Consider the following 27791-nt stretch of genomic DNA (forward strand, 5'->3'; position numbering starts at 1 on the left):
GGCGTACAGTCGCCTGCGTTATAGTTGCGACACTTTTCTTTCGATGCGTTTCTGAACGCGCAACTATAACGAGAGTTGAGAACGTGATTGGTTCTTACTTGTGGATCTAACCAATTACGTTCGCCGCTCGATGAGAAAGGCTACATTCCAAAAACAATCGAAGAAAAAGTGTCGCAACTATAATAAACACGACTGTATGTACACCCAAGGACTTTGATTCTGTCCATGGGGAAATTTTCCAAACTGAGAAGTCGCTATCTTTCTACATACTTACAGTTCATGATTAACGTAACGACCAATAAGCTCTAGTCATTTCATGAATCATGAACTGCAAATATGTAGAAAGTGGTCACTTCTTAGTTTGGAAAATTTCCCCATGGACAGAATCAAAGTTCTTGGGTGTACACCATTGAACTATACTCTAAAGCGGCGTCTACATTGGGGTCGTAGAGTCGCAGGAGCGGTCGTAAAATCATATATTTTCTTCTTTGATTGGTCCGTCGCAACGATTGCGACTGAAGTTACGATTCTACGACCTCATTGTAGACCCCGCTTTACTGGAATGGGCACTGCCATATAACGTCCATAAGCGGAAAACGTGATAGAAATAGCATGATGCGAGGAGCCACCTCTCTTTTTCTAAGCGTTCTCTGCGCATGCGTCAGCATTCAACTTACATTCCTACTCAAAAGTTGAATTTCTTCTTTGTTTTCATGTTGATACAGCATGTAACGGAATCCGTGGAAACGAGGAAGAAATTAACTTTTATTTAAAAAGTTACTTAAATACTTAAAAAAAATATAATACAATTTTGCTTTTGTTTTATTTATGTATGTCACTCAAGTCGCTCATTTATCTATTCTCATGTGCCGGTACTGCAAAACTTTCTAATATTCATACAGCCGCTCCCGGTCCCTACTATACTACAGTATGTGCACGCGACTCGCGCGTGTGGAAAGAGAAGCGGAGAAGTTCGAGCTATAGTTTGTGGGCCATGCCTGGTATAGTTCAATGGTGTACATCCATGGAATTTGATTCTGTCCATGGGAAAATTTTCCAAACTAAGGCCGGTATTCATAATCGATTCTTATATTTAAGATCATCTTAAATATTACCTTAAGATGCCATCAACCAATCAGAGAGCTATATTAGCATCTTAAGACGTTACTTAAGACGATCTTGAAATAAGAATCGACTATGAATACCAGGCCTGTGGCACTAGAGTCCTATATAAAGAGAGAAGCGACATCGAACCCCCACCACAACCTTTAGTATCCAATTGAGTCCTCCACCACCATTTTGGGACCGCTCTAATGTCATCAAACACCAGTCGTATCATTCTACAAACATCTGTGGTCACAATATGGCTGCTCGCTTAGCCAATCAAGTATCAATCAGATTACCAATCAGAGCTTCGGACATCAATGTCGCTTCTCTCTTTATATAGGACTCTATGTGGCACTGTGTAGCACTCTTGTTGGAAAGCACCCCATATGTTTCTTTCAAAACGATTGAACTCCTCTTCACCCGCGGAAAATAATGAACGACAATGGTACGTCCCTGCATTCTGTTTTTTAATATAATTATCTTTAATTATCTTCGACAAAATAATACATTATTCGAGACATTTTATTGCATGACCAACGTAATCAATTTTGGAAAATTTCAGAAAGGAATTAAAACTCACTGGAAGAAATGGAAGTCGACGATCCGAGCGAATACAACCGGAAAATTGTCTCCTTCCAAGACTTCGGCAGATTTAAGCTGACAGAGAGAAAATATAACGATGACTCTCTCAACATATACACAGCGAGGCTGAATGATTTACGGGAAGATACGTTACGCAGAGCAAAACTGAAATGGAGTAAGCCATGTATTTGTGTTGCACCCAGAATTTTTTTCTGCATTATCTATGTTACTCCATTTTACGTTTGTTATAGCTGACTATCCACATATAGAGGTTTCACGCTTAACCCTAGAAAGTTCAGAAAAGTCTTACATTCTAATAGGAGTACTTTACAAAGATCAGAAGTTGAAATCTTCCTTGCTGCGCGATCTCAGCAAGGAGTTGCAGTTGGAAGCTCAACCAAGTAGCAATTGCGCATCTGTCGACGACAAATTATTCCTGGAGGATGAAACATTACGTGTAAGATTGGTGGGAAATCACATAGATGTACAGGAAATAGTTACAGGTCTCGTCTGTGCAGTACTAGGGCATGAATTAGAAAATGGAAATTTCTGGGTATATACTTGCATAATTAGTGTATAAACAGAAGTCCAACTTGCTGATATAGAACTTTATTTTTAGGTAGAAGATTGGTGTTTTCCAGGATACTACCCAAAGCCTTCCAACTTGAGCAGCTCATCTGTGGAAGATGGAAAAATTCTGCTGGTATCTGGATTGGATTTAGTCAATAACACAGATGAGCTTAGCTTGGATTTACTCTTGGAATGGATAACCGGAATGGCAGGAAACGCTAGTGTTCAAAAAGAAGAAGCAGTAATTACTAGAATCATTATTGCTGGTAACTGAATTCTCGAAACGTTTGTATTTGTTGACTAGTGTTAGTGATTCACGTATAAACAATTGCATAGGAAACACCATTCGTGGTTCCACGAAGATATATAGCCATAAAGGCTATCACGAGATTAAGTCGCATGACCAGCTCAAGATCAAGGAAGACATAATGGCGATGAATAAGCTCGATGCTTTTCTCAGCAATATCCTTCACTGCTGTTGTGTCGTGCTGATGCCAGGAGAGTTCGATCCCACTTGTAATTACAGCATGCCTCAGCAGCCTTTCCATCCGTGTACTTTACAGAAATCGGCTAGGTAACAACAATATATTTAAATTTTGTTGAAGTTAATGAAGGACTTTTGAAATTTAAAATAATTAGTACTCATAAATTAGGCTAATGAGAGTCAGCGCGGGTATAAGTGCGCAAATGTTTATTTCTTATCAAAATACAATTTCAACGTGTTTATTTCATAACGAATTACAATTTTCACGGACGTTTCGACTCATTTTGAGTCATTTTCAGCGCAATATATAAAAACAGTTCTAATCGTCAGTAATCAGCAAAAAACGAGAGGACGTTGTGTCACGGTTTGCCAAGTCCGCAGTGGTATCTTTCCTCGTGGCATTGTCGAAGGAAATAACATCTCTCCATTTTCAACTAATGAGGACTGCTAAAGCCTTGGATAAATTTTGTCTTGTAAGAATAATTTCAATTCTCTTGTTAAAGTATACATTCACAAAAGGAACGTGCTCACTGTCTCAAGTCAGAAAGTATACTGAATATACATTCTGTATACATTCTGACTTGAGACAGTGAGCATGTTCCTTTTGTGAATGTATACTTTGACAAGAGGATTAAAATTATTGTCATAAGACAAAATTTATCCAAGGCTTTAGCAGTCCTCATCAGTTGAAAATGAAGAGGTGTCATTTCCTTCAACACTGCCACGGGGAAAGATGCCACTGCGAATTTAGCAAACCGTTGGTGACGCGACGTCCTCTTGTTTTTTGATGATTGATGACGATTAGAACTGTTTTTATATATTGCGCTGAAGATAACTCAAAATGAGTCAAAACGTCCGTGGAAATTGTAATTCGTTATGAAATAAACACGTTAAAATTGTATTTTGATAAGAAATAAACATTTGCGCACTTATACCCGCGCTGATTCTCATTGGCCTAATTTACGAGTATTAATTAATTTAAATTTTGCATTCATCGAGCCTTCTTTTGCAATTTAGATACAATGTACGCACAGGTTTAAAAGCATGCATGGTGCGACTAATCCGTGGCTCGCAAATATTGGAGGTCGTATCGTAGCCGGTTCGTGCGGCGGACCGATCATGGATATCATGAAAATCGCTGGATTATCTCAGCTGTCTCCGTTAGAATGGCTGGAGCGTACCTTAATCTGGAGGCACTACGCTCCAACCGGCCCCGACACGCTTCCGATTTATCCGTTCTTTCAAAACGATCCGTTTGTTATGAATGAATGGCCGGATATATATTTCGCTGGAAACATGGATGAATACGATACGAAATTAGTTACAGGTAAGAATCTTTTTTATCTGATTTGATTATTAACTTTTTTCACGTGAAATAATTCGTGTACGCTGTGTGTAGCTGACGAGGGACATGCAGTGAGATTGATCTGCATTCCGAAGTTTTTGGAAACAAAAACAGCGGTGCTAGTCAATTTACGAGACTTGACTACGCAGCCTGTCTCGTTCGGTGATGGGCCGACATAATTTGTATATAAAACAATTGTTTACTGTATATCGTTGCAATAAAGCATCGATCACCGCAATATTGTATAATATCTCCACATAAAAGGAGTATAGAAAATTAATATAAAACATAAATCAAGTTTTTCAAATATATAATTAAATTTATTTATTTGAATATATGTTATAATATATATTTTATATAGTAAATATATAATTATTTATTATAATTACGTAGCCCGTTTGTCATTGTATATATTACGACATATAATACATAAATCTGTAATAAAGAATAAAAATATAAAAGAGATAATTTCTTGTAAAGTAATTTATAACAAATAATATTTTACAGTTTCGTAACCCATTTACTATTTGCAAAAGCATATAAAAACTTGCGCAGTTGGTTAAATTTTTTTATACATATATAAACATATTTGCATTAATATAATATTTCTGTAAATAATCTTTTCTTTAGATTGTTTATTATTGAAAAATATATGGTAGTGCCACATCTGAAATAAAACACTATATAACATTCTATATTAATATTACTATATTAATATCTATATAATATTCTCTTATTCGTTTCTGCGATGAATACTATCTTTCTTTTTGGCACATATAGTATTTTCTTAGATTATTATATCAGTCATAAAATACATTGTTAATTTTGATAAGACTTACGTTGGATATTTGGAACTTTTTAAGACGTAAACGCATGCACGATTAAGGAAGGGAAGACTAATCAAAATACTGTAGGAGATCTCAATTCGTGCTTGTCGATCGTATCGCTTAGAGCCGTAACTTTTCAGAGACCTGTAACATTGCTCTGATCCTTTTCCCACCGCGAATGATTATTTTGATAAAAATTTTGAGTCTCCGAACCACAGGATCTGGAGGCAACGGGAATGTTGACGCGAACGGAAGTAGATTCCAATTCGCCGTTCGACGAGTCTTGACGTTCAGAGCCGTTTGTCTGCTGATCCTCCGATCGCTCCTCGCTTCTCATGGCACATATTACGTCCGTAAGGGCCACTATATAATTTTTAGCCAGTGTTAATGTCTCGATTTTCGAAAGCCGCCTCTCTTTAGTAACATGGGGAATCACTTCGCGTAAGGACTAGAAAGAAGAACAATATTTACTGATTTGTTTTTATAAAATTAATACTTGAAGACATTGTATATTATACTTTTCTTTTTTAAAGATCAGAGATAAGTATTTGTTATAATAGATATTTTTTTCATGTAACAACTCTTTTTATGGTTTCATTAGTTTTTTATATATTTTAGAGATGATATAATAACAAATAGCTTTATACACCTGAAACGCATCATTCAAGCTGTGCATCCTCATACGCTCGCGTTCATTGCTTTCCAGTCTCCTGAGAGTTCTCTCCCGTGCTTTATTTCCCTTGGAGGGTTTTGACAATCTCAATCCCGACGATTCTGTTTTTTTCGTCGTTCGTCGCAAGCTTCTACCACTCTGCGACGATTCCGTAGTCCATTTTGTTTCCCAAGTATTCTCGTTTGTCAATTTAGACCGCATAGTATACTCTTTTCTTCTAATAAAGAAAAAAATAAATTTCACTGATTATAATCTTTTAATCTTTGACATATTATCTTTTATTATCTCCAAATCATAAATAAAGTGAATTGGAATAAGAATCAATACATATAAAAAAAGTTGAAGATATACAATTGATGCTTGACATTTTTTGTGACTTACTTTTTACCAATGTTGACGATCAGATCGTTCACTAATCGGGATAAATGATGATTTGCGGACGATTTACTTTCACAATTCCTGCTATATTCGTCGATTTAATACATTTTAGTATAGAATAACTGTATGACAAGTCACGTCAAGATTATTCCAAAATTTGAAACCGTGGACTAGGCGCCCCGCGTGTACTTGTTGAGCCACGCTGGAACAACGACTGACGTCGCGACGCCGGGGTGCGGCCGGCGCCGCCTTCCACCCCCGGTATTTTATCATGTACTCTGTGTTCCTTTCCTTCACTCACGTCGGTCGTTTCATCATATATTCATCGCTATATTTCATCCTTGTACGGCATACATGTTTCATAGCAGTAGAGTAACAAAAATGTTGATATTCGAAACAATATCTTTCTAATAAAGAACGCTTTCATTTGCGTAAATTATTCGTTACTTGGCCGTTAACATTCATTTTCTTTTTTTATAGAACGTTTTACGAAATCTTGCCGATATGCTCTGTAAACGACTTGGATTAATGATATTCCAACTAACGTATGTAATTTAACGTTCTATTTTGTTTAATAATAAGAAACGGGTGAAAAAACCGAGTAGCGACCCTTACGCTTCGTACACCCTGTATGTACGATATTTCAGTGTGTATGTGTGTGAGCGGGCTACAGGTGGGCGTATGACGTAATTCGCCCACGCGGACCCTCCTATCTGCCCATTATCGCTCCGCTAGCAACAACTTAGGGATGACGGGGATTTAATATGGACAGCTCTCGAATGCACCTGCTCAAATTTACAGCTACGTCTAATGAAAAATTTATTAAAAAACAAACTGGTGCAATCGTAGTGGAAAACAAAGAGGGATAATTTCTTTTAATTTAATAAATTGACAATCTCATAATGAATTTGAATTGTAATATTCGACTCTTTTATTTGTCCATTTTACATTTACCGCAGCAAGCATCAGTCTTTTCTAACTCAGATTCCTTGTGATTGGCGGTCCACGGTCCGAGGCTGATTGTAGCGTAAAAATCCATGGGATACGGCCGATCTCTGTTGAAATCCGCCATCCTAAGGGCAACGGCGCCTTCGTAGGGTGTGAGAAACGGTTTCTCGAACGCGACACCCCAGTCAATGCTCAATCGTGGACACGCGATCTTGAAAAAAATATAATTGATATAATTGAAATGTGTTTATATATACATATATATAACTGTCTATAAAGTTTATTCTCGTCCTCTATATTTTTCCAAAATATAGAAAACGAGAATAAACGGTTCAAAATTTAAAAAAACCAAAATTAAAAAACCACGAAATATGTGTTCAATCATTTCAAAAGACCAAACTATTCTTTTAAGGAAATTGGGAGGAGTAAAAGCCTTGAAATGATTGAACACGTTTTTGCTCATTTTAAACAGTTTCTGAAATATAGGGAGTGGCGATAGACTTTATAGACATCCTGCATATATATCTCTCAACTAAAATATTTTTTTTACAGCTTTTTATAAATTAAATATAATAACACAATTAATAATTGGAAAATAGGTTAACGAGTCAGCGCGGGTAAAAGTGCGCAATCACAAATATTAATATTAAATCATTTATTCATTTCTAAATTACAAATGTTCGTTTGTAATTTAGAAATGAATAAATAATTTAATATTAATACTTGTGATTGCGCACTTGTATTCGCGCTGACTCTCGTTAGCTTATTTTCCAATTATTGTGTTTAAATTTCAAGAGTTCGAAATTAATTAATTATTAAATATAATAGTAACAAAGAGAACAGGAACAAAGTAAACTTTTTATAATACAATTTGTGTTTTTTTCATACTTGTATGAAAGCGTCAACATTTCTGAATAGCTTGATTTTATCCGGGAATATCTCCGACAGCAATATCACGACGTTTTCCTTCCCTAAAGCCTCGATTCTATTTTGCAGAGTTTTCAATACACTAGGACTACCCTGCCTGCCCAGAGTACTGAGCACTAAAGCATATTTGTCAGTTTTCATAGCACGCTGTATCGCGTCGTGCCTGGTGTTCAACATTCTCTCGTGATCGTAGAACTCTTCGGTCAATTTCTTTGCGTATGGATCGTATTTGAACGCCCTCAGCTTGGGATTGGCAATCATAGCAGCCTCCAAATGGAAGCGGCCATCCCCTAAGTAGATTACCGCATCGGCGCAGCGAACTTGTGGCGCAGTGCATCCTAAAATCTTTAAAAGCCATTGCTTACCGTGTTGTATAAATGATCAAGCATACTAAAGAACGTATTATACCTCTCCAGGACTAAGTGGCTTGCTCTGCGGCACCGAGACCTCGTAACCGTCTCTTTTCAGTTCCATTGCTACCGCTTGTACCGTTGTGGCAAACTGTATTGTACTGACTAGCGCTATCTTTGTAGTAACTGGTAGACTGACTTTCAGACAATCCACACAATGTGAAATATCAATTTTTATGTTAACAAATACATAAAGCACCTTGATACCGACAGTCTGATCCACAGGTATAAGACACGAGTGTCCATAGTGGATCAGGAAATCCGCATCCAACGCTCGTGTCGTGTAATCGTCTACACAGCAGGCTCCTGCAAATAAAAGATGTTATAAAATACCGAAAGCATTCCGGATTACCTAATTAATTTTACCATAGGTGACATCGGCCATAATAACAGTCTCTGCTTCAGTAAAATCTTCAATGATGTCAGCTATGGTTGTGGCGTACAATAAAAGGCCTTCTGGCATTTGGAGAACCACTCGCTTCGCTTTGGCCTCTCTGATTCTCCATATCGACTTGTGTATCTCAAAATTATAATTCGCGGGTAGAGCTGCTATGGCAGAATTCAGGAGAGGATCGTTCAGGAGCTCCTCGGGAATTTTGCTGACTCTCGTGGGAGCCTTGAAAACTTTACGAACAGGCTTCGCCTTGATAACTACCACGGAATTGTCTTGCTCGGCCATTCTTTTTCGCGAGCAATCAAATTCTCAAAAATGCTACAACACGTGGTCTACATAAACGTATATATATATATATATATATTGTTTTGCGTTAGCAGCAAGTAAAAGAAGCGATAAGTTAGGTTAAGATTAGGTTATGAACAGAGGAAAACATGTGGAATCGCCAAACGTATCTTGTTTTAACAAAACTTACTATGATATACAAATCGCAGATTTCACTGCATGTTTATGAGCAAAATAATAAAAAAATCTTAATTATTTAAGTATAAAAAAAAATAAAAGTTCTAGCAGGTCCCACCGAGATTTGAACTCGGATCGCTGGATTCAAAGTCCAGAGTGCTAACCATTACACCATGGGACCAGGTTGGAACATGTCCTCTCTATTACCATCTTTACGTAAGTGTATACGAAATATAATCGTTTTTTATTAAAAAAAAAATAAATCTAAAGTGTTTCATACCAGATTTTATTCTAAAAAAAATCTGATCTTGAGAATAGCAACATTAACGTGCTCGTGCTCTCTAATTAAGTAAAATAGAAAAATCAACAACCTTGAAGTATGAACGCTTCTGCCATTTTTCTTTTTTCATTACCTACTCGGTTTTTACCTTATCGATCGCTTCTCGTTATTGGCTTTTCGCCACTTTATACAGATGTCGCATTTTATTTGCATTTCCTTCCTTACCTACAACCTACATTTTCCTAACCTAACCTCAAATATTTTCTTTCAGCAATCGCCATGATCAGCATGCTTCTACAAGTTGATTCCAATTGCTTCTACTGCTAATCGTGTAGAATTTTCATTATTTAAGTTCACACGTGGTCCATATGACTTGATTCTATAAATTATTTTTATGTCTCAGCATTATGGATGCTCATGATCTTTTCAAGAAACTCGCAGTCGGCGTCAAATTTGATACAAAACGCTTTCGACAAGATGCAGAAAGATTTCAGGTAATTTTTCATCATTGTCTTAGAGGTTAGCTTGCAATGTGTTTGTTTAATATAACATATTAATAATTTTGTATGTAGATGGTGAGACCAAGTAAAAATGACATAAGCAGTACGGTGGAAAAAATAAAGGATGAGGTATTAGAACCTAATACAAAAAACAGTGCAAAAAGAAAGTGTAAAGAGGAGGCTGAAGATGTTGATGAAATAACATTGCTGGATGGACTATCGGTACCGAAGGATGGAAGTGCTCCGGCAAAGAAACATAAAAAGGTTGCGACTGCTGACAAGATGTTGAAGCTGGAGCAAGAGAAGGTTTGAGATTTACACAGTGATTTAAATACAAATAAATGAAAAGTCTGTTTTGTAACATATTTGTAATATCTTTTTTTTTTCCCCCAGATAAACCATCTACGGAACATGAATCGTATTTCAGTCACAGGCAGCCATGTACCTAAATTAATGTTAGAATTTAATGAATTGAAAACAAACTACCAAGTGTCAGAAAATTTGTTAGACAATATGAAAAACAGTGGGTATATGTATCCAACACCAATACAAATGCAAGCAATGCCAATTATGTTAGAAGTGAGTAAATTCTTATATCAAGTGTACTAATAATAGAAATATTTTTAGTATAAGTTTTCTTTTTTTTATGACAGGGCAGACAGATACTGGCTTGTGCTCCAACAGGATCAGGAAAAACTGCGGCTTTTTTATTGCCTATTATTCATAGTTTGCGGGGACCGCAAAAGAAAGGTTTTCGCGCTGTTATTCTAAGTCCTACAAGAGAATTAGCCAAACAGACATATAGGGAATGCTTGAGATTGAGTGATGGCTGTGACTTTAGAATTCATATAATTAGTAAAGTAAATCAGGCTCTCAACAAATATGGCCCTTCAAGCTCACAAAAGTTTGGTGAGTAACAGCCAGTTTAAAATTTTTAACAGAAATGATTTCTTTCTAATACTTCTAAAACTTAATTTCTATTCCAGATATTTTAATTACTACACCAAAGCGACTGGTCTTCCTTTTAAATCAAGATCCTCCAGCTATCTCGTTAAACAAGTATGTTTTTTTCACAGTTGTATTTCATTGATTATAATCAGATTTAGGCACAGTGATATTCTTTTTTTTTCAGCGTTGAATGGTTGATTGTGGACGAAGCAGATAAACTTTTCGAAGAAGGAATACGCGGTTTTAGAGAACAATTGGATGAGATTACGAGGGCTTGTGTTAATACAAATTTACATCGCGGTATGTTCAGTGCGACGAACACTCCAGCTGTGTCAAAGTGGTGCCGTCGTAACATGAAGGGTCTTATAACAGTAACTGTTGGACAAAGGTATGTGCATGCATATATATTTTAATTAATTTATAGGAAAAGTATGAAAATTTAATAATTATGTTTTTATTTCAGAAATGCAGCTGCAGATTTGGTAGATCAAGAGCTTCTTTTTGTTGGTAGCGAGAGAGGCAAATTGGTAGAATTTAGAAACATTATTCAGAAGGTAGGATAATTCAATTTGGTTGCTATGTTTTATTACTTTTTTTTAAATGTCGTTACTGTATACATATTATTTCTAATTATCTATAAAGGGTATATCGCCACCGGTCTTAGTATTTGTGCAAAGCAAAGAGAGGGCTCAAGAACTTTTTAACGAGCTTATTTACGATGGAATTAACGTGGACGTTATTCACGCCGATAGAACAATGACACAGGTATGGTAAGAAATTCTCTCTCTCTCTCTCTTTCGTCTGATAACCAGTCTAATTGTACATTAATCATCGTATTTCCTTAGCGGGATAATACCGTGCGTTGCTTCAGAGAGGGAAAGATCTGGGTTTTAATCTGTACAGAATTGATGGGCAGAGGTATAGACTTTAAAGGCGTAAATCTCGTTATAAATTATGATTTCCCACCATCCGCCATCTCGTACATCCATAGAATAGGTATGTATCGGTCTTATCAGTAAATCCTCGAGACAGAGGTCTGTTTCGTTTCTCTGATGACACGGAGCATCGAGCGTTTCTGTCTACTCCCTTTTTTTTCTACTCTCATTGTCGACAATATACTTGGTTCCAAGTAGTAGCTTTTCTTCTCTTTCGGCATTGTTCAAGCTATTGTGTTGCTAACAATACATAGGGGTCATGCTCTCGAATATATAAAGAATAAATACATCATCTGTCATAAGATGCGCTCTCGCTACTGTGGCGATACCGCAGTATTTTCACATCTCACGAGTATGTTCAGAGAAATAGAACGTTGATCTGTGAAGCTGTCTGTTTTCTTACTTGAACTTCTTTTCCGAAACAGGTCGTACCGGTCGTGCCGGTCACAAGGGAAAGGCAATAACGTTTTTCACTCAACAGGATACAGTGAATTTACGGAGGTACGTATTGACTCTTCTTTTATACACATGTATATGTTACAGTAAATAATAATATAAAATGTTCTTCTCTTCTTAGTATTGCGGCAGTTATGCGAGCATCCGGATGCGACGTACCAGATTACATGCTGGCTATGAAGAAACACAGTAAAAAGGAACGACGTAAGCTTGAGCGTACAGCACCCGCACGCGAAAAAATATTAACCGTACCTACATATAAACGACGTAAGCGGAAGAAATGTGTCGAAAAAAAGTCGAAAGAGGAAATCTAATAATGTAAGTACGATACACTCGTATGTTTTAATAATGTGAAATAAGTGTGATAGGTTTTTTTCTGGAGAAAGATTTTGTATTAAAATGATATTTACATATAAAAGATGTGTGAAAATTTACTTAAAAATTGCTTGTAAATAATTTATTTTTAATACACTTATTATACATATAAAATTACGTAAAATCTAAACAATTATAAAATTACGTATCATACATTTCTTAACAACCACATACATTCTAAACAGTAAACAAATTTTACCAAAACACTTGTCATGGACGTGTATATGGAGATTACTTTAAAAGCCTATTCTGGAAGACCTAAATATGATCATCCATTATAGAGTTGGAGATCTCCTGATGCATTACAAAGGCACATTTAATATATTCTAACAATATCATATTTTTATTGCACACTTGATTCATTGTACGTTAAAAATTACACGCGTTTATTTGATTTATGTCTCAAATAGCCAGTCGCAAGGCAATTTTGGCATTTTATTCGCCGGCCATGGAAGATATCCTGCCGTTTTGAACACCCAGTAGTCATAAGACACTTTGGCAATCAAACCTATTAAAAGTATCACTTCGGTAGCGATAATGTAATATATATAGTCCGTCCAGTCCCCTGGATACACGCACATCTTCGACGGCTCTAGATCTACAACTTTTTCTTTTACATTTTCGCACATTACTTCGTCGGAGTCCAATATCCGCGTTTGTAACCATGCCTAAAGTGGAAAAAAAAAATGGAAAAAACTCTTTTAATATTTTATATCTTACACTAGTTTTATTTTTTATAAACGTGTCACATTTACCTTTAGATGCTTAGCAGTATTACAGTCACAATGCAACTTGTTACCTCCTAGCCTAACTAGATTTCTTGAACTCATAAAATTCTTATTGTGCGCACTTGGACTTAATATGTATGTGGGCAGCTAAACACATTATTATACTTAGAATGTGCGAATACATTTGATATCATCAAAAAGTATTTCTTTTACTTACTGATTTAATTTTATTGTACCGTAAACTTAGGATAGCATAATTATCCAGAAACTTTGAACCCTCCAACTTATTTATTGACAAGATATTGTTATAATCCGCATAGAACTCGCGTAGATCTTCGTAACAGGGGTTAGTACTGAGATCATCTATAACCGTAATCTAAAAAAAAAAAACAAGAGAAAACATCGCGTTATAAAGAAGTGCAATTTACACGTAATAAATAACATAGAATCTTACATCTCACACGTACATTATTATAAGAAACATTAAGTGCTATAGTGTTTTGCGGTAATTTTTCGGGTAACTCCGTCAATTGTATTCCGCTGCAATCTACGTTTACAGCGTGTGTCGGTGGTTTGCCTTCGATAATGTCTAATCTCTTGATATCACATTGACATTGCCAAGTGTCGCTTTTTGGACATTCGGTTTGCAACTAAAAGTTAAGATTAATTCCGATTACTTGTATGTAAAGTTTTACACATGATATTATACGTATTAAAACGTACCAGACTGAGATAAAGAACCTGTGAAAGAGGCACCTGTTCCGTGGTATTGAACCAGTGCCACGTTGCCAAAGAGGAACATACAGTTTCATTCTCGCGATTAAACGTGATTTGCTTTTCACCCGTTTTATTTATATACTGATACACATCGTGGCACGAGAGTATATTTGTTCCTAAGGAAAAAGGTGATATGTTAAGTATATGTTTAATTAAGATAACAGTACTGAACAGACAGTAGCTTGTTTACCTGAGATGTCTAACCAGAATTCCCGGCCGTTCATGGTATTTAAAGCTGGAAGGTAAGTGAGTTTATTATAAGACAGATCCAACGTGGTGAGTTGCACCAAACGCGTCAGCGAATTATTTTCTACCTCGCGTAGCTCATTATTCGAGAGATTCAGACACTGTATTGGCGTCATCATGCGAAATTGTCCCCTCAGTCGATTGATTTTGCCATCGGTTATGGCCAGAGATTTTAGCATCCTCCAACGAACTTCACTTACATTAAATACATCCAGGGTTGCGTTACGTATGTGTACGTAACTTATGTTCGAATGTGCGAATCCTGAGGTGATAGCGAAAATATTTGAGTAACTTGTAACAAATACACACTGTTTGATAAATTAAAAAAATAATAATAAAGATCTTGCATTACAGCAAGTTCTCTATTCACCTATGCAAGAGAGGCCATCCTCTAGAGCCTGTTGATCTGTGTTGCAGCAGAGTGCGGCGTTGCCCTCGGGTACATTCGCGAGCGTGATCCTCTTGCAAGGACACCTGTTAGAGTCGGGACAATCTGTCGGGTGTCTGTAAAAACACTGTTCTGGAAGGGAGTTCGAGGCCCCACCTGTGCTCGACGTCTGCTGATCCTCCTCCGTGCGTGCACTGGCTACTCCGGCGTAGAGGCATATTATCAAAGCCAGCCACTGCATCTGCATTCAAACGTAATCGCGCACTGCATGTAGTCACATGTGACCTAAATATTTATATATTTACTCGAGAGCGTAACAATTTACCTTCAACGTCAATTGTTGCAGTATGTGAATAATATTATTGTTGCTTTGTTTACGATCGTTGTCTCCAAGTCTGCCTGTGGAAGTGCGTTGTTGCGTTTCTTTTTTTGTGCGACTGCAATTAGCGCGATGCAACGGCGTGTTTTCCTCGTTCCCGGGGTAATTCAATCAACATACTTGATTGCTCGCGGGCCCCTGCTCTGCCGTCGTGGCTGGTGGCACAAATGAATTAATCCGTTTAACCGCGACCAACACTCCGAGTCGCTCGGGTCAACCTGTTGATGAGTCGAGATTGATCGGTCGAGGACTCGGGCGCGTTCATTACACTCGCTCGACGACGAGTTGAGTACGCCAATTAAGCGATAAAACGGGGAAACGCGTATGCAAGCCGTTATCAGGCTTATCGAGCAATCGTAACCGCGAATCATCATTACGCACCGCGTACCACCGCGTACCACGCTGTTTTTGCGAGTGTCGTCGACAATAACACAAACTGCGATCGTACCTTTTATGCATTTTGCGTTTTACCACGCCGTCTCCTCAGCATCCTCGGCTGATTGTTGTTTTCCTCGCTCTTGTATAAAATTAGGTATCCATTTTTAGATCGGCAATTTCACCAACGAGATGCTATCAAAGACCGACGATCTCACGGAAGTTCGCGTGAATATTAAAATTTAAGCGATAGAGTAAAAAATTGGTGACAGCACTAATTTTAGGATTTTTTTTTATTAGTTTGATGTTTCACAGTTATACATTTAAAATTCGACAATTATTTTTATGTAAATTGATTTTTGTGTAAACCCTAATTTTAATGTTATCATCCGAGTTTATCTGCAGAGATAATAACTGTGTAATAAGAAAGTGTTGTGTAATTTTGCGACAATATTTATGATACAGCGGTATAAATATGCGTACTTATTTGTGAAGCATTTGTAAAATAAAAAAATCATGAATTTAGTAACGTTAATTATTAAAATATTTAAATAATTGCAATTTTGAGGAGGTCGAGCTACCGTAGTGACCTCTATCGGCCATTCGCGAAGTGTCTCGCGTCTCGGCCAGTCTCGACGCGGTCGGACAGAAAACGAAAATAGAAACAAATAAAAATACGCTTTTGTCCCGCGCCGCGCGTGAATGTCAACGCGTCACGGGATCGGAATTCGAAATGATGCTGTGACAATCATTTTATCCCAATTTATCCAGACATATATCGCGAGAAAACGGCCTACCGACGTCGTCGGCTGACGGTCGAACATGGATACGTGCTTATGTGGCACGTATCGGCGGCATGACAGTGACGATGAATGGCTGGCTCATAACCTAAAAGCGTAAATTTATTTGCATGCACGATGATCCGCTCGTTAATTGTTCGGATCTACAATTATCGCTTGATCGCCTCTTTCCGATTTAGTAGATCAGAAGCGGGGCACGCGGCATGCTAGAAGCGGCGGTCAGCAACGATGGACGATACGTACGAGCTGAACTTGACGAACGTGGCCGGTTGGATCGCGTCCGGCGCAATGATCTTCGGCGCGGTCGTGCCCTACGTGCCGCAGTACAAGGAGATCAAGAGGAAAGAGGACGCCGAAGGGTTCTCCCTCTACGTTTGCCTTACCCTCCTAATCGCCAACACGCTTCGTATACTATTTTGGTTTGTATCTGTGATAGACAATTTGTCGAATGTCATTCCTTTTCAGTACCCTTTATGTTATATCTTATTATTCCATTATTATATATTGTTCTAGTGCTTCTAATAATACTCTAATGTTCTATATATCTGACACTTCTTGGTACATGTTTGTTACATGACAAAAGCACTGAATGTACGTATTTTTATTGCAGGTTTGGTAAACACTATGAGTTTCCACTTTTGTTGCAAAGTATACTTATGATTCTGGCAATGTTTGTGATGATTAAGCTTTGCATCAATGTACAAAACAGAACTCAGATAATCAAATCAAAGGAGCGTGTACTTACAGGTAAATATAATCTCATTGTAACAAATGATTAACACAAATATCAACATACACCTGCATTTATAGATAGCACGATTTGTGTATTTCACAGATTTGGATGCCAGATTTTTTTGGAAGTGGACAGACTTCAGGTCCTATTTGGGTTTCATGCTTCTGTTTGCCGGTGTAGGTGGTGTGATGACATATTTATTTCTAGATATACCAATATTTATTGAAATTCTTGGATTCTTGGCAGTATTGATAGAAGCAATGTTGGGAATCCCTCAATTTCTTCGTAATTCAACGAACAAGTCGACTGTAGGAATGAGGTGAGAATTAGATAAAGGGTGAGAGAAAGACCATGTCCATGTGAGAGTTAATATTTTGCTCTATTTTCAGTATAGCCATGGTGGCGATGTGGACCATGGGAGATATCTTCAAAACATGCTATTTTGTTTTGAGGGATACCCCTGTGCAATTTCAAGTGTGTGGTGCCATTCAAGTTACAATCGACATTGCTATTTTAGCACAAGTGTACCTCTACAAGACTAGTGGTATTGTACATACCAGAGCTCCAACGAGATCGGATTGAAAATCATTTCCGGCTGTTCCATAGTTGTCGAAAACGGAACTTTCCAAATAGCAACACTATTTCGTCTAGGTCTAAATATACAGTTTTTTAACATTTTAACCGTGATCTAAGGAAATATAAGAGAAAACCTATATTTTTATATCGCGATTGAGATTGTTGCCGCACGAACGGCACGTTTATATGTGTTTAATTTTTCCTAGTATCTACCAAATGAAGTGCAGTTAATATTTTGATAACAATTTTAACGTTTATTAATATTTAATATATAAAGATACATATGTGTTAATCTTTTATATAATTTATATCAGTCATTGTATCGTTCATTGTACACTTCATACCAAATGTAATCATCTGTTCCTCATTTTACGTTTAAAATACATCGTTATATCTTATTGAGAATTCTCTATTAATTGTGAATCATATATGCGCATAATCTCACGTTTACAATGAGAATACTAAGCACATGACGGGAGTTTAGCACGTGCCGGTTGCTTAGCAACCGACCGTCAACACAACTTCGTGAACACTTCCAATACTTCCAAACACTTTGTGAATAAGTGGCAGACATGGGACATGGCATAGCTCCCATCTAAAGGGAGGATGGCAAATTTTTAATGTCACCGAATCACTCTACACTGCCCAAAATTTTTTAAGAGAACTTACTTTCACCCACTAATTATTTTCCCCTACCATAGTTATCGAGAATCATATATTTGAATTTTTCGTCAGAGATGACAAGATGCATGAGGAAGAAGGTTAATCTAAAAAGCAGTGGTGAGTGCTCAATGTGCCAACAACAGTATTTTGTGTCGCAATTGAAATATTAATAATACTGTAAAAATTGTAGCTTATAATCAAACGGGACAAAATTATTATGAGCAACTGGAGGCATATAATTCGATGAGCGCGCATTTACGACGGATTTTATTAGCGAAAAGCGTAGTAGATACGAAAAATAAAAATTATTTGAAAAGAAATCAGCAGTGTAAAGTGCAAAGAGCTGATAGCGGAATTTGTTTGCATCTAGAAGCAACGGACGATGTAATCGATAGATTGGCCTACGATACTGAACATCATCCCATGGTAAACCTCAATGTTGCTAATGTATTTAAAATTATAAATTGGAGTAAACTTAACAAAAGGCCACTTTCTGAATTGTTAAGCTAATTTTTAAATTTTTGAGCCTAAGATTTAAATCTTTCTTTTACTTTTTAAAGTTAACGAACCATGATTATTTAAATCTATACTTTGAAATTTTTATACAGGATATACTGAGAATAGATTTAAATACGAAGCATCTGGACAGTTGCAATTATAATTTAGATCATCGGCTGAGGGCTTGTAGTAGTCAAATGTGTTACGAAGAAACCGATCAAATGAATCGACGTCAGCGATCGACATCGAGGAATCAAAGAATGTTGTCACCAACGACGGCACGTTCGTCGAAACGTAAAAAGTTTTCGGTACCAAATTTTGTTAGCAAAAAAGATATAAAATCGCGAGATATCCCTCATATAGTCGAACCATCGACATGCTTTTCGCAACATGGGTGAGCTTCCATCAAAGTTTCAAGTTATTAATTATGTTACGCTTCAGTCTTTTTCAAAAAGATTGCTACTATAAATTAAAATGGATATTTTTTACAATTATTCCCATCATACATAATTCACATATTACATATTAAGAATTCCATTAACTTTCTTATTTCTGTAGAAAATATAAGTATGAAAAAGAATTCTCAGTCCCTTGTACGACTACTAGATTAGATTCACCGATGTTTAAATTGAGATCTCCAAGACAGAAAATGACTTCGATGTGCTCGAGCGTTTCGCAATGTTATGATTTCGATTATGGTGAAAAATCTGAAGAATTCGTCTGCAAACGATTTGTGTCTCAAAAAGAGGAAGAGAAGAAATACGTTAAATTCGTTTATGATATCACCAAAGAAATAATGCAGAGAGGTCTTTATACCGATAAGGAGCTGCACGACGTGTTTAAGAAGCATATCAATCAGTATAAGGGAATATTGAACATGGTATATATGATAAAATTATATAAACGTGTTAAGATTGTTTTAATATCTTACAATTCCTTAAATATTATTGCCACAACACTTGTTACAATATATATTTTGTTTTTCGCGAGATTTTTTGCGGACTTTCTCTTTATTTCAGAATAAAATGCTATACGAGATCTACCAATTAAAGATCTCTTTAAATGTAGAGGACGATTCGGACACGGATGAGGAAGTGGATGATTTGATCCACGCACAAAAATTATTAACCATGAGCGAGATCAGGCCGCCCACACCGCCGAAAATTCTGGATGAAAACAAAGTGATAGAGAAATTGGAGTCTTATCAGAAAATGATGAAGACTGAAAGATCTCCAAAAATCGCCGAGAAATCGGTGCTGCTGGTCGATGCGAATCCTGATATACTTGTCACTGAAAGAGATGTGCTGATATCGTTGGTAGAAGCAGGTGTAGATCTCATACAAGTTCAACAGATTTGTAAAACTCTGCGTTGTAAGAGTAGAGACCTCGTCGAAGCGGTAAGATAATTCGACATTCCACGTTGTTTCGGAAATAATAATAATTTCCATTTTATTTAGGTACAAGTGGACACGACAACTTTAGGCTCCCCGGACTTGAAAGTGGACCATTTAGAACTAGAGCACGATAAACAGATAAACGATAAACAGATTTCTGCTGAAATTGAAAGGAAAGCGGTCTATATTTCTCATGTCGTGGATGATTCAGTTGAATCTCCTGAGAAACTGGAGGCGAGTTCTTCAACATCAAATCTTATATCCATGCAAGACGAGGCAGTAGAGCCGAAAGAAAAGACAGAATTTGAAATTACATTCGAACATGACAAAGTGGAACCTGAAGTCATATCCGAATACGATAAAACGGAAATTACATCCGAAAATGATGAAGCGGAAATCACATCTGAAAATGATAAAATAGTATCTGAAATCACATCCGAACATGATGCAGCGGAAATTATATCTGAAAATGATGACGTGGAATCTGAAATCACATCCGAATATGATAAAAAAGTGGAACCTGAAGTCACATCTGAAAATAATAAAACGGAATCTGAAGTCATATCCGAACATGATAAAAAAGTGGAATCGTAAATTGACAATGAGTTAATTATCATATTTCTGTTCCTTCATTAAGAAACGTTTGCTTATAATGCATTGCTTGTCATATTGTCTGTATACATGTTTGTCACCCTCGAGTTACTTATTGTATTAATAAAATGAAATAAAAATATTGAATATGTAACATTTTTTTAGTTTATGCAGAAGAATGATTCACTTAATCATTTGACGATAATTGATATAGTACGAGGGTTATTCGAAAAGTAAGGTCCGATTTCTACATAGTTTCCATATTTGTTTTCGGACCTTACTTTCCGAATAACTCTCGTAAAAAAGTAAAACAAGCTCTGATTTTATCTCTCACATTCATATATATCTTTTATTCAAGTACATTCTCTTTTATCGCAGGTTTCACAATGTCTGTATGAGGATCTATGGTTCATAGAACATCCAACAAACTGAATTCAACAGAGATAAAATATACATATGAAAAAATAGATACCCATATATATATATATATATATACTATAGCCGCACATGTACAACGTTCCGTATGCATATCTATGTACAGATACACAAATGTTATGCGTTTGTACAACAGGAAATTTATATATTATGCAAACATCTCTTAAATACATATATTACAGCGCGGTTTTTTTTTAAGTTATATGGACGTTAAAATAGTTATATAGTTGCCATGTTATTTGTTCATTTATCTATAACTACTGGCTCTGTTTGTGCATTTTGTTTGTACATGAGTTTCTTCTCTCCCTTATTCGGTACACTAGTTACTTCGAGAAGGTAACTTCGAAAAGGTAACTGAAAAATATCTCACTTGGCATCTATTTGCGATATTAATTCAATAAGTCACTAAATTACTACTAATATACATGCGGTGGTTCTCTCGTCATCTAAAACAAGTTTAATAAAATGTTATAGAACATTATCAAAATAGTTTCATTTAAGTTGCTTTTTCATATTTAATGTACGAAATGTAAGACTGTATATTTGTATCGATATACTCAGATTATATCACTATAGTGTTCCATGAAAAATTCGTAAAAGTTATAAAACTGTAGACTATGATAAAGTCATACAAACTTTAAAAAAAAAATTTCTAATATTAGTTAATGTATTAAAACAATCTACGTTTACGTCTGAGTGCTATCGCATACATAACACATATAATAGAAAAAAAAAACAACGTTAACACAAACAACAAAAATCTAAAAGATTTTGCTAAATACAGCGTAAAATGCTTATAGGCATCGAGACGCTTAAAAAAAAAAAATTAATATAATATGCATCTGCTCATTAACTGCCGTCGGACCCATTTGAAGAACAGTCTTCAAGTTCTGGCGCATTCGGACCTCTCTCTAATATGCGGAGAAGTTCCGTTACGTGTCTTATTATAAAATCTGGCTTAGGATCGTCTCCTGAGAGACGAGGCTTATCCGTAGTTGGTATCCACACTGTCCCATACAGTCCAGCTTCAATCCCACCTATATGATAATTTTACAACTCGTTTATACAATATAATCTGATATATTTTCGAAGCAAACATTTCTATGCAAATTCTATAAGATTATAAAATTGTTAAAAATTCTACCTAAAATATCGGTCTCCAACTTGTCGCCGACCATGATGCACTCTTCAGGTCTTATGTTAAGAAAATGGCAAGCCTTTTGGAATATCTCCGCTTCTGGTTTCTCCCATGGCAGATCACCGGATACCAGGATAACGTCGAAGTACTGCTCCAGCGACAGTTTGTGTATCTTCTCCCACTGAGCGTTCGACGGGCCGTTGGTGATCAGACCCAGCAAATACTTCTTTTTGAATTGACGCAGCATAGAAACCGTGTTTGGCGCCAGTGCCATGTAATGGTATCTTAAATAGAGCCATCTTTCATAAACTCTTTTTGCTAGATGCGAGTACTTGTGGCCCAGCGCTTTGCTCCAGAGGATGGTACGCCAAGCGTCTAACGTGAGGGTCGCGTTGTCAGGACACTTTCTAAATTGCTTCAGATATGTAGCCGTTATCTTAGCTGACGCATCTTCCGGGATGTCGTATTCTCGTGTCAATTCTTCAGCCAACTGTAGGTAAACGCATACAATGAGAGTTATTAGCTATCTCTCATTATAATTACATGTTTTGTATGATAAAGAATGACAAGTGAAGAACTGAAAATGGAAAAGATGAGGATGAAAGCAATTTCCACACTCAATAAAAAAAAGTGCACAGACAGAAGACCATCTTGCTTTCATATTATGGAGTAAAACGTTTCTCCTTGTTAAAGAGAGATTAGAATTGTTAGCGAAACGACTTTTCGACAGACAAGACAGAGTAGATGAAGAGACAAATATTGAATGTGGAGTTCATTAATCAACGAAGGTGTGTCTCAGGACGACAGGATACAGCGGTCAGTTAAGGATTTTTAGGACACTTAATTCATTATTAATGATTACCTAGAAAATGCATTGATTCATTGAAATACTCGAGCCGATTAGTGGACACTCGAAGTGGCACCCGCGGACGTTGCTGTAATCACAACAAAATGAGTTGTGCCAACAACACCAACATCATGTTATTTCCAAAGCCTATAAGTTGTAGCTGAAAGATTTCTGGATATTAAAACATGACGCACTTGTCTTTGAAAACGGACGTAACGCGTATGCAGCTCGCAGATAAATTGTACAAAATTGATCGTCTCTGCTATCCAGTAATCTTTCTTCAATATCCTTGTTAAAAATAACTTCATTAAGTACGTTAAGCACATAAAGTGATAGAGTGGATGATGGTGATGAAATCAAGCGAACGCTTACAAAATTCTTCCGTTTAATAAGAAAGTATTTCTGTTATTACAAAATCTTCATTAAAGTATTTTAAATTTACGAAAACATCAATACAATACAATACAACAATCTCCGCTTGCGCAATGTAACAAAGCAAAAAACACGCTTGATAATAACTCGTACAGAAACGAAATGTACATATTAAAGTCTCGTATAAGAATAAGTAGTGTATCGCTGTATACGCGTAATTTACGAAGAGAGTTTCATCGAGAGCGATACGTTTCTTAGCTTTCTTGCTTGCCAGGAAACTATTTCCAGACGTGATGCTGTCTAAATATACACTGGACTACGCGCACATACGCATTTCGAATATCGTATGCAGGAGGCGGGTAAAATAATAAATTCGAGTCGCAAAATAAGGGAATATCTTGCCAAGCTGCTCTTTATACAAAAGTAAGTTCGATTGACTAATCGTTCGCTTCGGTCGAATTAAATAGAATTAATTAATCCTCGCTACTTCTACAATTCCACGTAATTTCTTTACATCGCTCGCGCAATATAAAAAATGGAAAGCTATACAGTAACGTTGTTAGCGCGCTTCTTAATCCCCAAAGAGACGCTTTCCAAGCTCCATCATACGATGATTTCGACAAACGGTCAACGCGCCGCATTTTTTCAACACCGACGCGACGCTTTCGTCAGCTTTCACCAAGTGGCACAGCAGATCTTCGAAAGCGGATTTGACGTTCGGCTGCAGACCGCCGATCTTCACTTTTTTCAGCGTCTCGATGATCTCCTCCGCCCAGCCGGACTCTATCGTAAACTGCGATAACCAGGGTATCACTTGCAGCACGCCGGCCATCGTCTGCATTCCCAGAAACCAGAGTTCCATCAGCTCCATCCAGTGTTCCTTGTAAGACATGGCGACTACAAGCTCGGTGGGATCGTTGCCCTCGTCGATGATGTACGCGTCCCACAGAAATCTTATGGTGGCCTGAATATAACGACATATCGAGAAGTCGTTCTTCTTGATGCGTTTTGCCTGTTGCTTCATCAACAGCAGACCTAGGACCGCTAGATGACCATGAAGCACCAGGTTCTCTGGAATTTGCTTCAGCTCTGGCAGATTATTGTAGATGAACTTGAGCAGCGAAATGAACGTCGGCGACTCCTCCACCAGTTTCGCCTCCAGTACGGTGATGTTCATCAGGACGTTACAGATGGACACCATCGCGGTTCTAGAATCCTTCATTTCCTCGAGAATATGCAGATCTAGCTCTTCCGTGCGGTTACCGTCTTGCAGAAGTTTCAGACGCTCCGATCTCGGCACCGGTGGCTTCTTGTAGTGCACGATGGTCCAATGATAGGACAGACACTCGAACAGGATCTCGTCCTGCTTATGCTGAAGGAGAATCTTTCTGGCGGCCTCTTCCACAGCCAAGTAGCACAGAGCGGGCAATAGTAATCTCAATAAGTCGTTCTCGCTCAACGGATCGTTAACGATCGGTTCTCCGGATGATGTCCCTTCGTCCGCTTTAGTTCTGCATCTCGCTTTCTCGGCTAGCTTCCTGTTCCGATGAGCATAAAAAGTGTCGTTAGCCACCGTCAGCACGTATGGCAACACGGCATAAAGTTGAGGACGCATCGCGCTCGTTTCTTGCGCCATCCAAGCTGTGAGCACCCTGACGACGGAGCAAATAAACAACTTCTCTTTCACGTTCGTCAACGTTTTCATCTTCGATACGGAGCTAAGCAGACCGATAACGGCCGCGAAGGCGCCCTTCAGAGCCGTGTAAAGCGACTGCTTTTCCTTTTGCTCTAAATCCAGCTGATCCGTAACGATGTAGCTGATCGAGATCTCGAGAATAATGAAGCAAGCAGTAACCAAGTCAGCATTCTCGAGCACAGTCTTAAGCTGTTTGTCCTCCAACTGCATCCTGACTTCGATCGACGCCAATTGAATGAGCAGAAGAAAGAATATTTTTGGATTTTCCTTGTCGGACATGGCCCATTCCGCGCCCAACAAATCAATCATCACAGACGAGAGTTTCAAGGCTGGGTCCCGTTGCTTCTTGCTTATCTTTGATCTCAGAATATCGTTTAGGCCCTTGTGAATGCTCAATGGCCAAGATTCCTCCTTTGCGTTCGTGGATATCACTTCCTTCCTGCAGGATTGCAAGAGAGCCTGTAGAATAGTGCACAATTCGAATTTTCTCTCCGTGTGATCAGTCTCGAAGTCCAAGGCTATCTTGTTGATTATGGCATGGAAAGGAGCAGTGTCCGTTGGATTCCAAGCTTCCGGTCCAAACGTGTTGACCAACGTGACTAGAATATTCAGAGCCTCGTCCGTCTGGAAGGACTTTTCCGCGTATATGTCACACATCTTCGGAACCGCTTTCTGCTCGAGCAAAGCCTTCTGCCCAGGAGGCTGTTGCGCGATACACTGCAAGCAGGTGTAAGCCTCGCTGACGATGATCAGCATGTCGTCCGGCGCATCCTCATCAGCCTGGGATACTATCTCTAGGAGTGGCGGGATGTGTCCAACCATGTCGGGATGAGAAGCCAATTCGGGGTCTCTGCAGAATGCGGAGAGTATGGACAACGCCACCGATTGGTACACCTGCGGTGGACAGTCCACGGGGACGCTCGTGCTGGACAACAACTTCTTAAGGAACTTGGCCCCGATGGCTTCAAAGAGCATCTTCTTGGCGGCGGAATCGCAGTCCTTTGCCTTCACCAGCTTGGTAACCATGAACAGGACGGCGAACTTCTCCGAGTCCGTGTCCACCGCCTTCAGTATGGCCACGCACTTTGCGACACCCTCAGGGATACTCATGGTGCTCTCCTGTCGTACTCTAAGAGGAGTATAGAAGAAGAGAAAGAGGAACACGATAAAGAAGACTGATGATATGTAACGTTTGGTCCTACTGCAGCAAGTAACTCCAGCGGATCGTCGATGTGCCCACGCCACGCGAGAGCAATTTCCGAAAGCGTGCGGTTCTAGGAAACGTCGGACCGGCTGCCGCGCTGTCCGTCGCGTAGCATAGTCGAGAGCCAACTGGCAAGGCTCCCAGAACGGTCCTCTCGCCGCCTAGCCTTGCCCTTTGACACACTCACCGAAGTGGCCGAAAATAACCACCGGCCGACGCGTACGTGCGCGTACGTACGCGGAACACGTGCACCCGTTCGCTGCTCCGCAACTGCTTCGTCATTAAAAGTATCTCTTTGAAGTATATATTGGGAATTTCGCGCATGTGTAACCTTAAAACTATGCAAGCTCCATTAAGACCAATAGATACAATGACTTAGAACGTCATCGATCAATCAGCCGGAGTGTCATATCTCCCGCGCGCGCGACGACGGACGAAGAACAAACTACTTTCGTGACAAAAATGGTTGATTTATCGGAAAAATTTGTAGGTTAGAGAAAGAGATACTTTTCTCAATCTCGACGCGTCTCACGGGCAACTTCCGCATGGAATTTGCACCGCGTTCCAAAGGCGCAAAGTCGAAACGTCGTCCGTCCACGTTTAGCTGCACCTTCCTACACTTTCTCCGTAGCCAGACGGCGAGGCGAGGTTCACGTCGTAGGTGAGAGGAAGAGGGGGGAGGGGGGGGAAAAAAGGCACAACTAAAGTAAAGAAATTTAAAAATCCTCGAGGCGCGCTCGGATTCTCGCGCGAGGGTGCGAGCCGCGGCGCCGAGAATAGTCGACGCGCCGCAAAGAAAGCGCTCTATATCGGGGAGTCGGCTCGTATTACACGAGAGGGCGAGGAAAGGGGAGGGGACAGCGAGCGACTGCTATTCTCGCTTGCGACGTCGCGAGTGGGCAATCGTCGTGGGAGCGTGCGACTTCGCGACGGCGATCAGGCCTCGCTGCGGAAAGAGGGTGAATCACGGAACGAGGGGGTCCGGATCGCACGCGGAATGAGGGATGAGGCGAGGCAGGTTGAGATCTGGGAGCTCTTAGGTTAAGTTAACACACGATCCTCTCGTACCTTGCGGCAAGTCTGACTATCCGCTCTCCTCGTCTCCACGAGAGTGTTGTCCAGGTCTAAGAAGACGGCGCTCGGCGACGGGCTGGATGTGAGAGATCGTGAGTTACGTCGCTCGCGGTACGCAGCATCCTCCATCGCCATTCCCCCTGTCACGGCGCCGCCGATCGAGTGCACAAAGAGCAAAGAGCGCGCGCACACGCGCGCAATCGCATTCTCATCAATTTGCATCGGCACCATCGCGAACCAGGCGCGACTTGATCTGACTTGATCGGCCACGTGGCT

The 27791-nt window shown here is 38.7% G+C and overlaps 8 protein-coding genes and 1 non-coding gene across 16 annotated transcripts; 3 read left to right on the plus strand and 6 right to left on the minus strand.

Annotated features, from left to right (window-relative positions):
- The first annotated feature begins 1425 nt into the window (after window positions 1-1425).
- On the plus strand, window positions 1426-4556 carry LOC105199755 (DNA polymerase delta subunit 2). 2 transcript variants are annotated; one of them, XM_011166975.3, is made up of 7 exons: window positions 1426-1552; window positions 1670-1864; window positions 1941-2242; window positions 2309-2525; window positions 2596-2833; window positions 3778-4070; window positions 4143-4556. In XM_011166975.3, exons 2-7 carry the CDS (start codon window positions 1696-1698, stop codon window positions 4265-4267), a joined length of 1344 nt encoding a protein of 447 aa, XP_011165277.1. In that variant the 5' UTR covers window positions 1426-1552; window positions 1670-1695; the 3' UTR covers window positions 4268-4556. The 2 variants fall into 2 exon arrangements, with proteins under 2 accessions (XP_011165277.1, XP_011165278.1); XM_011166976.3 differs by having other exon boundaries at window positions 1941-2146.
- On the minus strand, window positions 4557-6160 carry LOC105199757 (protein dimmed). Its single transcript, XM_026137286.2, has 3 exons — window positions 5970-6160; window positions 5565-5805; window positions 4557-5363 (listed from the first exon to the last, which is right to left on the minus strand). The coding sequence occupies exons 2-3, from the start codon at window positions 5787-5789 to the stop codon at window positions 5052-5054; spliced, it is 537 nt and encodes a 178-aa protein (XP_025993071.1). The 5' UTR covers window positions 5790-5805; window positions 5970-6160; the 3' UTR covers window positions 4557-5051.
- LOC105204836 (2-(3-amino-3-carboxypropyl)histidine synthase subunit 1) lies at window positions 5970-9275 on the minus strand. Of its 3 annotated transcripts, none has more exons than XR_005576524.1 (5): window positions 8618-9271; window positions 8250-8557; window positions 7803-8186; window positions 6582-7125; window positions 5970-6475 (listed from the first exon to the last, which is right to left on the minus strand). XR_005576524.1 is itself a non-coding variant. In XM_039458569.1 (5 exons), the coding sequence occupies exons 2-5, from the start codon at window positions 8928-8930 to the stop codon at window positions 6898-6900; spliced, it is 1233 nt and encodes a 410-aa protein (XP_039314503.1). In that variant the 5' UTR covers window positions 8931-8977; window positions 9121-9275; the 3' UTR covers window positions 6867-6897. The 3 variants fall into 3 exon arrangements, 2 of the variants coding, with proteins under 2 accessions (XP_039314503.1, XP_011172368.1); XM_039458569.1 differs by lacking the exon at window positions 5970-6475 and having other exon boundaries at window positions 6867-7125; window positions 8618-8977; window positions 9121-9275; XM_011174066.3 differs by lacking the exon at window positions 5970-6475 and having other exon boundaries at window positions 6867-7125; window positions 8618-8963; window positions 9121-9272.
- On the minus strand, window positions 9217-9288 carry Trnaq-uug. Its single transcript has one exon. It is a non-coding gene; the product is annotated as a tRNA-Gln (tRNA).
- Window positions 9289-9637: 349 nt separating this feature from the next.
- Window positions 9638-20905, plus strand: LOC105204838. Its single transcript, XM_011174069.3, has 21 exons — window positions 9638-9881; window positions 9960-10193; window positions 10281-10466; window positions 10541-10796; window positions 10874-10946; window positions 11020-11223; window positions 11299-11389; window positions 11478-11600; window positions 11681-11831; window positions 12196-12271; window positions 12348-12538; window positions 14264-14348; window positions 16905-17041; window positions 17130-17346; window positions 17417-17571; window positions 18339-18383; window positions 18457-18692; window positions 18875-19158; window positions 19323-19644; window positions 19784-20161; window positions 20222-20905. The coding sequence occupies exons 1-21, from the start codon at window positions 9795-9797 to the stop codon at window positions 20750-20752; spliced, it is 4062 nt and encodes a 1353-aa protein (XP_011172371.3). The 5' UTR covers window positions 9638-9794; the 3' UTR covers window positions 20753-20905.
- On the minus strand, window positions 12657-15706 carry LOC105204837 (protein halfway). Of its 3 annotated transcripts, none has more exons than XM_011174067.3 (9): window positions 15568-15706; window positions 15066-15337; window positions 14723-14981; window positions 14297-14614; window positions 14053-14222; window positions 13797-13979; window positions 13547-13705; window positions 13357-13476; window positions 12997-13269 (listed from the first exon to the last, which is right to left on the minus strand). In XM_011174067.3, exons 3-9 carry the CDS (start codon window positions 14979-14981, stop codon window positions 12997-12999), a joined length of 1482 nt encoding a protein of 493 aa, XP_011172369.1. In that variant the 5' UTR covers window positions 15066-15337; window positions 15568-15706. The 3 variants fall into 3 exon arrangements, with proteins under 3 accessions (XP_025993062.1, XP_011172369.1, XP_011172370.1); XM_011174068.3 differs by having other exon boundaries at window positions 15066-15274; window positions 15568-15696; XM_026137277.2 differs by lacking the exons at window positions 15066-15337; window positions 15568-15706 and having other exon boundaries at window positions 12657-13269; window positions 14723-14987.
- On the plus strand, window positions 16133-18008 carry LOC105204840 (solute carrier family 66 member 2). 3 transcript variants are annotated; one of them, XM_026137280.2, is made up of 5 exons: window positions 16133-16390; window positions 16474-16713; window positions 16905-17041; window positions 17109-17346; window positions 17422-17883. In XM_026137280.2, the coding sequence occupies exons 2-5, from the start codon at window positions 16523-16525 to the stop codon at window positions 17567-17569; spliced, it is 714 nt and encodes a 237-aa protein (XP_025993065.2). In that variant the 5' UTR covers window positions 16133-16390; window positions 16474-16522; the 3' UTR covers window positions 17570-17883. The 3 variants fall into 3 exon arrangements, with proteins under 3 accessions (XP_025993065.2, XP_011172373.2, XP_011172375.2); XM_011174071.3 differs by having other exon boundaries at window positions 16137-16390; window positions 17417-17883; XM_011174073.3 differs by lacking the exon at window positions 16133-16390 and having other exon boundaries at window positions 17130-17346; window positions 17417-18008.
- A 165-nt stretch (window positions 20906-21070) lies between the features above and the next one.
- On the minus strand, window positions 21071-27779 carry LOC105204844 (N-acylneuraminate-9-phosphatase). The gene is made up of 3 exons (XM_011174079.3): window positions 27510-27779; window positions 22329-22812; window positions 21071-22221 (listed from the first exon to the last, which is right to left on the minus strand). The coding sequence occupies exons 1-3, from the start codon at window positions 27744-27746 to the stop codon at window positions 22034-22036; spliced, it is 909 nt and encodes a 302-aa protein (XP_011172381.2). The 5' UTR covers window positions 27747-27779; the 3' UTR covers window positions 21071-22033.
- LOC105204843 (neurochondrin homolog) lies at window positions 23538-26996 on the minus strand. Its single transcript, XM_011174078.2, has one exon. The coding sequence runs from the start codon at window positions 26345-26347 to the stop codon at window positions 24113-24115; it is 2235 nt and encodes a 744-aa protein (XP_011172380.1). The 5' UTR covers window positions 26348-26996; the 3' UTR covers window positions 23538-24112.
- Window positions 27780-27791: the final 12 nt, after the last annotated feature.

The sequence above is a fragment of the Solenopsis invicta genome, chromosome 16 (genome assembly GCF_016802725.1).
Source record: "Solenopsis invicta isolate M01_SB chromosome 16, UNIL_Sinv_3.0, whole genome shotgun sequence".
Lineage (NCBI taxonomy): Eukaryota > Metazoa > Arthropoda > Insecta > Hymenoptera > Formicidae > Solenopsis > Solenopsis invicta.

Excerpts from the sequence above, each read along its gene's own strand:
- LOC105204843 (XM_011174078.2), bottom strand. The coding sequence starts at position 26,347 with ATGAGTATCCCTGAGGGTGTCGCAAAGTGCGTGGCCATACTGAAGGCG.
- LOC105204838 (XM_011174069.3), top strand. The coding sequence starts at position 9,795 with ATGGATGCTCATGATCTTTTCAAGAAACTCGCAGTCGGCGTCAAATTT. Across the intron at positions 10,467-10,540 it reads CAATGCCAATTATGTTAGAA|GGCAGACAGATACTGGCTTG; the intron begins GTGAGTAAATTC and ends TTTTTATGACAG. Across the intron at positions 18,384-18,456 it reads GGTTAATCTAAAAAGCAGTG|CTTATAATCAAACGGGACAA; the intron begins GTGAGTGCTCAA and ends TAAAAATTGTAG.
- LOC105199755 (XM_011166975.3), top strand. The coding sequence starts at position 1,696 with ATGGAAGTCGACGATCCGAGCGAATACAACCGGAAAATTGTCTCCTTC. Across the intron at positions 1,865-1,940 it reads CAGAGCAAAACTGAAATGGA|CTGACTATCCACATATAGAG; the intron begins GTAAGCCATGTA and ends CGTTTGTTATAG. Across the intron at positions 2,834-3,777 it reads ACTTTACAGAAATCGGCTAG|GTTTAAAAGCATGCATGGTG; the intron begins GTAACAACAATA and ends ATGTACGCACAG.
- LOC105199757 (XM_026137286.2), bottom strand. The coding sequence starts at position 5,789 with ATGCGGTCTAAATTGACAAACGAGAATACTTGGGAAACAAAATGGACT. Across the intron at positions 5,364-5,564 it reads GCTTGAATGATGCGTTTCAG|TCCTTACGCGAAGTGATTCC; the intron begins GTGTATAAAGCT and ends TCTTCTTTCTAG.
- LOC105204837 (XM_026137277.2), bottom strand. The coding sequence starts at position 14,987 with ATGCAGATGCAGTGGCTGGCTTTGATAATATGCCTCTACGCCGGAGTA. Across the intron at positions 13,980-14,052 it reads AGGTTCTTTATCTCAGTCTG|TTGCAAACCGAATGTCCAAA; the intron begins GTACGTTTTAAT and ends CTTAACTTTTAG. Across the intron at positions 13,477-13,546 it reads GGTACAATAAAATTAAATCA|CTGCCCACATACATATTAAG; the intron begins GTAAGTAAAAGA and ends TAATGTGTTTAG.
- LOC105204844 (XM_011174079.3), bottom strand. The coding sequence starts at position 27,746 with ATGGTGCCGATGCAAATTGATGAGAATGCGATTGCGCGCGTGTGCGCG. Across the intron at positions 22,813-27,509 it reads ATAGTCAGACTTGCCGCAAG|TTGGCTGAAGAATTGACACG; the intron begins GTACGAGAGGAT and ends GTTTACCTACAG. Across the intron at positions 22,222-22,328 it reads GTTGGAGACCGATATTTTAG|GTGGGATTGAAGCTGGACTG; the intron begins GTAGAATTTTTA and ends ATTATCATATAG.
- LOC105204840 (XM_011174071.3), top strand. The coding sequence starts at position 16,523 with ATGGACGATACGTACGAGCTGAACTTGACGAACGTGGCCGGTTGGATC. Across the intron at positions 16,714-16,904 it reads ACGCTTCGTATACTATTTTG|GTTTGGTAAACACTATGAGT; the intron begins GTTTGTATCTGT and ends TTTTTATTGCAG. Across the intron at positions 17,347-17,416 it reads AAGTCGACTGTAGGAATGAG|TATAGCCATGGTGGCGATGT; the intron begins GTGAGAATTAGA and ends CTCTATTTTCAG.
- LOC105204836 (XM_039458569.1), bottom strand. The coding sequence starts at position 8,930 with ATGGCCGAGCAAGACAATTCCGTGGTAGTTATCAAGGCGAAGCCTGTT. Across the intron at positions 8,558-8,617 it reads TATGGCCGATGTCACCTATG|GAGCCTGCTGTGTAGACGAT; the intron begins GTAAAATTAATT and ends TTTTATTTGCAG. Across the intron at positions 7,126-7,802 it reads ATGTTGACGCTTTCATACAA|ATCGCGTGTCCACGATTGAG; the intron begins GTATGAAAAAAA and ends ATTTTTTTCAAG.